Source organism: Chiloscyllium plagiosum, chromosome 14 (assembly GCF_004010195.1).
Source record: "Chiloscyllium plagiosum isolate BGI_BamShark_2017 chromosome 14, ASM401019v2, whole genome shotgun sequence".
Taxonomy (NCBI): Eukaryota; Metazoa; Chordata; class Chondrichthyes; order Orectolobiformes; family Hemiscylliidae; genus Chiloscyllium; species Chiloscyllium plagiosum.
Genome location: NC_057723.1, coordinates 26,807,172 through 26,818,199, shown reverse-complemented (window position 1 = coordinate 26,818,199; position 11,028 = coordinate 26,807,172). Strand labels below are relative to the sequence as shown.

General features: G+C 41.2%; 1 protein-coding gene across 11 annotated transcripts in view; it reads right to left on the bottom strand.

Moving 5' to 3' along the window:
* The window catches only part of LOC122556575, an 80,603-nt gene extending 69,905 nt beyond the window's left edge, over window positions 1-10,698 (bottom strand). For 3 of the 11 annotated variants that reach the window (XM_043703400.1, XM_043703398.1, XM_043703401.1), the window contains exon 1: window positions 10,232-10,693. In XM_043703400.1, the coding sequence (XP_043559335.1) occupies window positions 10,232-10,404 (173 nt within the window). In that variant the 5' untranslated portion in view covers window positions 10,405-10,693. The other 8 variants (XM_043703407.1, XM_043703408.1, XM_043703403.1 and 5 more) reach the window with 7 other exon arrangements.
* Window positions 10,699-11,028: the final 330 nt, after the last annotated feature.

Below are 11,028 nucleotides of genomic sequence, written 5' to 3'. Positions count from 1 at the left end.
CCAACCACGAGGGAAGTCTGCCACCCCCTTACACCAGCCCACAGTCAGGATCACCCGCTCCCGGTGCATCGCCCGCGGCCCCGCTTGCGGACACCAGGGCACCACTGTGTCCGCTCCAACCGTGTTGCGAGGGGCCAACCATACAGGTGCCTGTTGTCAAAGTTCTAGGGGGAAATATCGCGTCTGAGGACCCGGTCCAAGACCGTGTAACAGAGCGACTGGTGAGTGTGCTCAATAATCATGAGCAGAAACTAAACGCCCTCACTGAAATGGTGGCAGCCGGGACGGGGATGGTAAAGGCAGGGGGCAGTCTGTGTCGGATCGGCCAGCCGGACGGCATCCCACAGAGATGGGAAGTACAGGACGTAGAGGTACAAGGGGAGGGTTGCTGCCCCGTGCTGGGACAGGATGGCTCCCATGCCCCAAAGATTCCTTCCCTGGGAAGACATGACAAATTGGCTTCAGTGAATGCCAGTCCGCCAAGTCTGAACAGGCACCCCGGGGAATTCAAAAATCCCGGCGGGACAGTAGGTCCTTTGCTGCAGAAGGGGACACTTTAATTGTTACGGGAGCTCGCCTCCAGAGCAAGCTTGTGAAGGGAGGGAGCAAGTATGACTCCCAGCTAGATACCACCTCCTCGGAGGACGAGGGGGAGATTATTGGGGATTTTGATAAGGGGTCCTACACATCACTTCCACGGCCCCACGACAGCCCAATGCAGGGGACTTTCGCCACTATGCCGCCCGTTCAAGCGCCTCTTCTCGCCACTAGTATGGGGGTAGAGAAGTACATCCCCTGGTCACGGAGAGACCTAGACGCCCTGGTCAGGAGGCTTCCTCCGATTGCCAACGGGGCGTCTGCCTGGATAGCGACTTTTGAGAGGGAGACCTATCATGAGAAAGTAGCGCTGGCGGATTTTAGAACCATAAATGGTACGCATCCGAGCAGAGGAGGCGCTGATCAGGGCAGAAAGACTGGCTAGGTGTTCCAGGTCAGATGAAACTGTCTCGTTTGACCTCTACCGAAATTTAATCTGGCGGTCCCTGCGGGACAGCTTCCCCACTACTTTCTCGCTGGACGCGTTGGGGACCCTCAGACTAAAGGACGGGGAGGATGTACATGAATACCTGGGGAGGGCCTGGGACCTATGGGAGGCTGGGACAGGTGAAAGGCCAGATAGCTCTCCCTTGGCAATAGCACATAATTTTTTCTCAAGTGGGGCAGGTGCTTGCGGGTTACGATGATTTTTTTTTGGATAGATACAGATGCTGCAGTTTGCGTGCGGGGGACTATCATTAATGTACAGCAATTCACACTGCTCACGGTGACAGGTCTATTTCAGGTTCATCTATTTCCGTAGGGTACGGGGTTCCTATAGGTGTGTGCTTATGCTTCTTTTTTCCCCTACTACACCCAATACTATCCCTTCTCCCTCAGTGTAACATCTGCTGTTCAAAAAAAATAAACCCCTTCCATGTTAGTTTTGCCCACCTACATTGGCAGCACTTTGACTTATACTGTACGCTGCAGTCAGAGGCCGAGAAGTACTGTATGCCCCGGGATTCAACTGCTGATCACACCAGTGACTACTACACTGCAATCGGAGGTTCTACGTGGGTTTTGATCGGATTGCGACTGCCCGGCTCTGTCCTCAGCGGCAACTAGATGGAGGTTGCTGTCCGTTACTGACTGGAGGTTATCCAGTGGCAGAAGAGTCTCCTCGGGCACGGGTCAGCCTGGCACAGGTGCAATTGCGCTGTGCACTCGGAGGAGATTGCCTCCGACCACATGGCCTGCAGTACATACATCAGACGCCTGGACGGGCCTGCAGGCCTGTGAACCATTCTGGCCGGCGGGAAGGCCGGGGCACAGTACAATGTTCCAATGGTTTTCCGATCGCTGGCGTGTACCTGACTGCGGGCAGTATGCCCTTACACCTTCTCGTTTGGACACTAGTTCTGTAACAGACACTTCTAGTTCCAGCCCTGAAATGGTTAACAACAGCCAAGCGAGCTGCTGCAGGCGATTGCATGACTGCTGGAGCTTGTAAGGGATATGCATAATGTTAATTAAATCTTGGAGCCTGTAAATACCAGCCAGTATCAATTGCCCCATCGAAACTTGGGATTAATAAAGAAACCGATCGGAATCTGTAACTGTTAGACAAGTGTGAATTGCTCTATCGGAACCTGTAACTATTGAGTGTGAATGGCTCTATTTAAGTCTAAAGTTGGTAAGTGTAATTGTCAATTTAGTTAAACTGAAACTATTGAAAATGGCTAGCCTGTCAGACGCATAGTAATTCCTTGAAACAATGAACTATTGAATACGGGATTGGAACCGCTCCCGGGGATGGCTGAGCCATTGTCAAGCACAGCAGGAGCTGGACAGGCACTTCGATGCGGCCAATAGGAGGACGGATCCCCAGCGCGCGCAGATGAATGGACCAATGGGGAAGGCAAACTGACCGGGGACTCCAGGCAGCGCGAAGTATAATTGTGTCAAGTTTGAACGAGAAGACAGAACGCCTTCTCCAGCGAATGCATGCTTGTAGATTTGTTGTACCAGTTAAGATTCTGTGAATAAACTGCTGTCTGCGTCTAACCATAGTTGCTAGTGTGAGTCTCTCCTTCCGAAAGAACACGCAAAGACGGGACCCCGTGGGTCCATCTTAACACTGCTCAAGTCCTTTATCCTTGTTTTGGTTTACTATCCTTCACCTTACCCTTAAACGTCACATCCATCACCACTATAAACAGACAGTGCAGAATAGGTTTTGTCCAAGTACATAACCCAGAAACTGCACCCTAAATTCCACTCAAAGCTGCACTGAGTTTTGCCAGTGTTCTAACCACAGCTGATGGTCATATTGGACAAAGGCAGATGCCAAAGTGAAACTTGATAGGAAGAATAAAACGGAGTCTATTTAATTGAAAGATGCAGATGCTGGAAATCAATAAACAAATTAGAAAATGCAAGAGAAACTCAGGTCTGGCAGCATCTGCAGAAAGAAACAACGTTAATGTTTTGAGTCAGATATGAAGATATTGTGAAAAAGTATTTTATGTTTTTTTCATGGGATGTGGGTGTCACTGGCAAGGTCAGCATTTGAGTATGTCAAATTGTCCTGGAGAAAGTGGTGATAAGCCACCTGCTTGAACCACAATAGACCTTGGGAATGTAGGGACATCCACCATTCTGAAGTGTAGTTAAATTGACCTTGAACTCTAAAATGTTAACTGTTCTCTCTTTCTGCTGAGTTTTTATAACATTTTCTGTTTTATCTCATGGTCTATTTGTTTGCTGTGGTGGTCAATCACCAAACACATTCATAGGTTGCCAATATATTTTTAACAAAACTACAAATTTTATTCCACACAAAGGAAGCAAAATAACTCATTTTACACTATACAATTATCTGCAAAAATCTTACTTTATTTGGAATGAAGATTCAACCTCTTTATCCTCAACAAGCATACAGGTATTCAAACTTGTGAAGGGTCACCTCATTTCCACTTTAAAGTTCCTTCTTCAGTTGGCACAAATGTAATTGGATTCTTTAGTAAATTCCTGCATTCAAAGCTATTTCTTTAATTAATGTTTCTTCACAAGACCCTTAAACTGTTGACACAGCTCACATTTCTTAACATGGCTCCTTCAAGTCCTCTTCTACAGCCTTCTGCTTTTGGAACTCTTCCATAATTACATAAAGCCACTAAGGACTCATTTTCTTCTGCCTTGACTGTTTTGGAGATTGCTAAACTGCACTACTGTTGTAATAGGATTTTTTCCCCTCTGAATGACCTGCTTCTTTCTGAAGGAAACCTACACCTAAATTTGTTATTACAGATGAATTATTTTCTATGACTCTGTCACAAGACAGCTTGCTGATGGGCATCAGCTCAACTCTTAAAAATACCTGTTCTATCTTTGTTGCTAATGCACCAATCAAGGGTTTAAAGACCAAATTTAAGATGCATATCAACAAAACGTCAAACATCCCAGCACTCTACAGAACTTAAAAATGAAACAAAAATGGTTTCCCCTCTTAACACACATCAACACGGTGGGAGTGTTAACATCTAAAACATACATTGTAGCACTCACCAAGACTCCTTTGACAGCTTCTGAATCCCTACCTCTACATCTAAAAAGGACAAAGGTAGCAGGTGCATAGCAATATTACCACCTATAAGTTCCCCTCCAGGTCACACACCACTGACTTTGAACTACAGTTGGTTCTGATATAATACAATAGTTCCATTCTCATGCAATCTCGCATTATAAGAAAATTGTGCAGTAGCCATACCATTTAAACTAATAGGCCCAAAATTACATTATAGCCAACGCAGTAAGGAAAGTTCACATTGCACAAATGATGGTCTAAATTTTTCAATCACGTTAAAACCAATTCACGTTGAAGAAACACAAGTGAAAGCAGAACCGACTATATACCACCATTCTTTCATTGTCGCTGGGTCAAAATCCTGGAACTTCATTTTAACAGTAATGTAGGTACCCATAAATTCCAAAGAATGCAGGGATTTAAAGCAGCTCATCACCATCTTCTCCAGGACAATTAGGGTTAGACAATAAATGCTGACTTGTCAGTGGCACCCATATCACATGAAATGAATAATAAAAAAAAATTTGAACTTAAAGCAATAATGATTCTGTCCACTTTAGAATGTAAAGTTCCAGATAACAACAAAGATTAATTTATCATCACAGATCACTTACTGTCAAAAAAATCCAAGTATCATTCACTTCAAAATATGCTTAAGTCCACAAAAATGATTGAATCAAGAAAATGCAAATGCTAAACTCACTCTAGTAGGTTTCTTCCGGTCTTAAGAATTTCAATCCATTTAACCAATTCATGCACTTCAGCTATATATTCATTATCCTGTAATTGGGTTTGTGATGGTACTATGGCTTTAACACCTGCATTTTGTACTTTTTTTTAAAATGAAGAGAGGTGAAACAGAGCCGCTGTGCGGTCAGTTCCAAGCCAATAAAGTAAACAGCTTGTGAGGCCTTTTTTTTTAAAAAAGTTGGAACAATAGAAGCAGTATTAAAAGGTGAGAGTCAAACTCCCATTGAACCAGGATTTTTAGTTTTAGCTTTCAGTGTCTGCAGGGGTCTTGAAACTTTTATTCCTCTCTGTGTACAGCTAAAAGCTGGAGTTGTCTCTGCTGTGAGAATTTCATGAGAGACAATCTATTTTCCTGAATTTGCCTTTGCCAAAGTTATGTTTATGGGATGTTACAATATTGGAACAGTTGCTGTTTTGTAATTAAATGATATAATATTCTGTTAAATTTTCCAATAGAGTTAAGATATTCCGATTCTTCTTTCTTTTGTTTGTATTTTAACTATAGTGTAAAATAAAAGGTGTGTTTTGCTTTAAGCCTGGTAATTTGACCAATCAAATCTAATATCTTTTTGCCATGGTACTTCATTGCAGGAATACAGCGAAAAGCTTTTATAATGTCTGCCTTCTTGTGAGGACATCTTAAGTACAAGTACCTAGGTACAAATCTTGGATACAGCAGAGAAATAAAAGTAGCTGCATTACTTAGAGTTGAAAAATAAGTTGAAAATAGGACATTAAAAGGTTGACATTTGCTAAGGAGACAGAAGAATAAAGCAAAGAGAGAAAAAAAAATGAAGAAAAAGTTACAGAACAGGCAGAGCAGAGGAGCTCCAGCAGGAGCATCCTACTCTGCCGCGATCTTGCTTCACAGATTGCATTGGAACACAATGACTTACAAATGATTTTTAAAAATAAGGAAAAGTTCAGGTCGAGGGTATCTTCTTAATATATTTTGAAGGGGTTTGATCCAGCACATAACAAGTTACACTTTCATTTTAAGATTAATTTACACATTACTAAAAAAATGCATTAAATAAATAGAATACACAGATATCAGTAAGGACAAACTAAAGACATTTTAAAATTTTGTCAAAGAATAGCAAAGTAATTCCTTCGACCTGTCTGAAAACGTTACTATATGAGGAAATGCTCAAAAATCACGTTAGCATGTACTGACGTTTAAAGGCTGAGTTTGATTCACAATAATTTATTTTTATAAATGAATGAAAATAACAGATCAAAAAGTCTTGATCATACAGTCATTACTTGACAAATCTAACCTTTTAAGTTTCTTCGCATCACCAGCACATTTGGCAGCCATACTTCCAATGTTTTTGTAATTTATATAAATTGTAAACAGTTGAGTTCCCAACATATATCCTTGTAGCACACCACTTGTTACATCTTATCAACCTGAAAAATGCCCATTCATATCTATTTTTATGTATACCAGCAAACCTACTCTTGCCAATGTTACCTTTTACACCATGAGCTTTTATTTTCCACAATGACCTTTGATGTAGCAGCTTATCAAATACAGTACATCCTCCATTTCTCCTTTAACAACACCATTTGTTATCTCAAAGAACTCCAAGAGATTAGTCAAGCATGATTTCCCTTTCATAAAACTATATTGGCCTAATTATCTTGAACTTATTCAAGTGTTCTTCTAAAACTTCCTCTGTAATAGCTTCTAACAATTTCACTATCACAGATGTGGAACTAACTTGCCTGTCGTTTCCTGCTTTTTGTCTCTTTATGAATAAGGGAATGGCATTTGTTATCTTCCAATCTAATGAACTGTCACTGAACCAAGATAGTTTAAAAAAATTAAAATTAATGTTTCAACTAACAAACAGGTCACTTATTTTAAGACTCTAGATGAAGTCCATTAGAACCTAGACACTTCTCAGCTCACAGCTTCAACAATTTGCTTTTACCGTTCCTCTGCTTATTGTGATTTTCCAAAGTTCTTTCTTCCTTTCTGTTTCCTGATTTGTCATTGTTGCATAAAAAGAAGAAATAATGGTAGCTTGTCAGAAAGGTAGATAGTCATGGGGGATTTTCATCCACACAGGCTGGAAAAATGAGATGGGCAAAGATAACCTAAATGAGGAGTTCAGAATATTTTCTGGATTGTTTCTTATGACAGCACGTTCTGAAGCCAACCAGATAGCAAGATTTACTAGACATGGTCGTGTGCAACAGATAGGATTAATAACCTCACTGCCACCTTGGGGCACCTTCATTATCATAATATGACTACATTTTACATTCATTTGAGTGAGAAAAGAACGGATCCAGAATTGGTATTTGAAAAATGTAATTAATTACATGAGGGTATAAAAGGATAGCTAAATAAAGTAAATTGGCAATTTACATGAAGGGATAGGTTAACAGAAATGCAATGGAACATGTTTGAGGGGTATATGCCAGAACACAAAATAGTTACATTCCAATGAGAATGGAAAATTGGAGGACCATCCACCATTAATGTAAAATGGAATTAAGGACAGTATCAAAGAGAAAGCATAAAAACAACACAATCAATAACTACCCTGGAGGGAAAAGTATTACAACCAGTCACCTCCCAAGGGAAAAAGTACTACAATCAATCACCACTAGGAAAGAGTTCTACAAATCATCAACAATTTGGGAAAAAGAATACAAAGTAAACTATTGGGATTGAAGACAGACAAGTCCCCCAAGGCCTGACGGCCTACATTCTATGGTCTATAATTCCCTGGATGCAGGAAGGCTTCTAGTGGAATGGAAACATGTCAATATAACCAAAGCTAAATGCAAATATTTCTTGATTAATAAGGGGTCGAAGGTTATGGAGAGAAGGCAGGAGATTGAGTTGAGAAATATATCAGCTATTATAAAATGGAAGAGCAGACTTGATAGGCTGAATGGTCTAATTCTGCTCCTATATCCTCTGCTCTAACACTCTTATTCAAAAAAGTTGAAAAACAGAAAGTAGGAAATTACAGACCAGTAACATATGACACTGGGAAATTGTTAGAATTCATTAAGGACATTTAAGAGTCAAAATAAAATCTGCCTGAATTCAAGTCCTATGAAGAGTAAATCATGCTTGACTAATTTTCCAGTTTTTCAAGATATAATGATCAATATGTAGAACAGTGATCCTATAACTGTCTTATATCTGGACTTGCAGAAGGAACTTGATAACATGAAAGGTTAATACATAAGGTCAGATCACATAGGGTTAGCGGTAATTTATTAGCTTGGATAGCAGATTAGTTAACCAACAGAAAGCAGAGCATTGGGATAAATGGGTCTTTTCTGATTGGCAAGATACAACTAGTAGGGTGCCACAGGGTTTGATCCTTAAGCCACAAATATTTACAATCTATATTAATGATTTGAATTTGAGAATAGAAAGTACTATAGCCAAACGTGCAGATGACATTGAAGCAGTTGGAGTGCAAAGTTGCAATGAAAAATTAGATATTTACTCATGAATAGGGACAGGTGACGTGATTGGCCAAAATTTGGCAGATGAAGCTTAACACGGACGAGTGTAAGATTATCCATTTTGATTGGAAGAATAGAAAGGCAAATTATTTGAATGGAGAGAAACTAACTTCAGAATTCTTTGGTACTAACAGATTCTCAGACAATGTCCTCATGCACAAATGGCAGAAAACTAGCATGCAGGTTCAGCAGGAAGAAAGAAAGGCAAATGGAATTTTTAACATTTTTGCTGAAGGATTAGAGTATAAAAGTAAAGAAGTGTTGCTGCAATCGTACAAAGCATTAATGAGACTACACCAGGAGTATTGCCTGTGGATTTGGTCCCTTGAGGAGGGATGTAGCTGCATTGGAGGCAGTGCAAGGTAGATTCACTGGATTAACTCTAGAGATGAAAGGTTTGCCATATGAAGAGATGTCGAGCACTTTAAGCCTATGCTCTCAGGAGTTTAGAAGAATGAAAGGAGATCTAATTAAGGTATACACGATGCTAAAAGGGACTGATAAAAAGATGACATAATGAGGAAAGGATCTAGAATGAGAGGTTATAGCTTTAGGATAAGGAAGGTAGCAAATTTAAAATAGGGATGAGGATAAATTAGTTCTCTCAAAAGATTGTAAATCTGTGGAATTCACCACCTCTATGTGCTAGATGCTAGGACATTAAATAAATTTAAAAAGATAGACAGAATTTTAATTAATGGGCTTAAGGGCTATGGAGAACATGCAGGAAACTAGAGTTGAGGCCGAGATGCAATCAAATGACAGAGCAGGCTCGAGGAATTGAATTGCTTACTCTTGCTCCTAGTTCTTATACTCAAAAATGGGCAGTATTAAAGTGCAGATTTGAGACGGCCCAGGTAATCCCTTGTGGACTCAGACCTGTAAAGCCCCTCTCTTGGTTCGTCCTGGAGATCGTACTCTTTGGAAGTCTAGAATAAAAGCCTCTTACAGACAGTTTAGTTTAATTTTAGTCGTCCCCTTTATTCACAAATAGCATCGCTGTTACAACATAACACTGATACCTAATAAGCTAAACTAACTCGGTTCTAATAACCTAGGAGAGTAGGGTACCAGCTCTTCAAGTGCCCCAGCAGGCTACTCCAATGTACTGATACAAAGTGGCTTCCTTTATACAAAAGTTTACAAAAACACGCATGTTCTTAATTAGACAGATAACAGTGAAAGACAATAATTCGTAAGGAAGAAAAGTTAACTGATAGGTCTGTGTGCACTTGACTGATCACTCCTCCAGGCCTTCAGCTATCCATCAGGTGGAAAAAATATACCCAGCTTGTTAGCGAGATAAACTCTTATCATAGAGGTCTAGTCAGCTAACTGGAGAGTTCATGCACAGCTCGCATGTCTGATACAATTGTTGTACGTAATGGCTTCTTAGCAAGAAGGGCAAACTTTAGACATCTTTAATTAGTGAGAAGCTTTTCTGAAATAAAAACAATAAACGATTAAAGAAAACTCAACAGGTCTGTCGAGACTGAAGCAAAATTAACATTTCGAGTTTGGTGTGACGGAAACGAAACATTTTCTCCCCCGATGTCCTAAATAAACATGGACTTCAACGGGTCTATCCAGTTACAAAACTGACTTTTTGAGCTGTCAGCCTTATCCAGTCTCCTGTGATGAGCACCACTTAATTCTAAGCAAGGAAAATGACGAGCCACATGCACCTCTTTCTTCACAGTACCACTGAAAGCCCAAAGAATCGATCTGACGCGTGAACCATGAAAACCTTTACATCTATGTCTAAAGCATTGCACTGAAACGAACAAATCTCAGTCAAGTCATCTCCCGTCAAGTAACGTTTTCAACAAAGAAAGAAAGCAGAAACCTGCACACCTGATCCTCTTCCCAAGTGAGAGGCGACAGTAAGATGGCTCCTCAGTCTGCGCACACCTACCCGCCCCGTGCTCTCCCGGTGACGTCGCCGAGAGCACCCTCCAGCGCGAGGCTTCCCTTGCACTAACCGTTAGACGCGCGCCCCCAGCTTCATCCGAACCTGCTCGAGCCATGCGGACTGGGCTGGGGGGGAATGACCGCCAGAGTTCCCAATAAGTTATGTGATGGGTCAGAAATTCACCGGTCTAATGCCGCAAGTCGGAAGTCAAGTTATACGACGATGGATTTGGGGATTGTGTCCGGAGTCCGGACTGGTGCCAAAACAGAAATTGTTGGAGAAACTCAGCAGGTCTGGCAGTATCTATAGAGAGAAAGCAGAGTTAATGTTTCGGGGTGAGTGACCCTTCCTCACGAGTGGTTCCTTGGTCAAGTTCTTACTGAACTTCTATAAATACCCAATTAAAGGACACCAAAAATAAATTTGAAAGATGAGGATGATCTGTCTACGTAAGCAAATCAACACAATACTTTAAAACAGTTGGAACATAGCCGTATGAAAACAAAACGTGTCCAAAATTCAAGGTAAAAGCATTCTGCCTGGCTCCTCTCAGGAACTAGCTGAAAACCTGTCGCTGCCTTTCTTGATGACCAGGACAAAGTGAGGACTGCCTATGCTGGAGATCAGTGTGGTGCTGGAAAAGCACAGCAGGTCAGGCCTAGCAGAGCTTTAGGGAACATCTCTGGAACACCCGCACCAATCAACCACACCGCCCTGTAGCCCAACATTTCAACTCCCC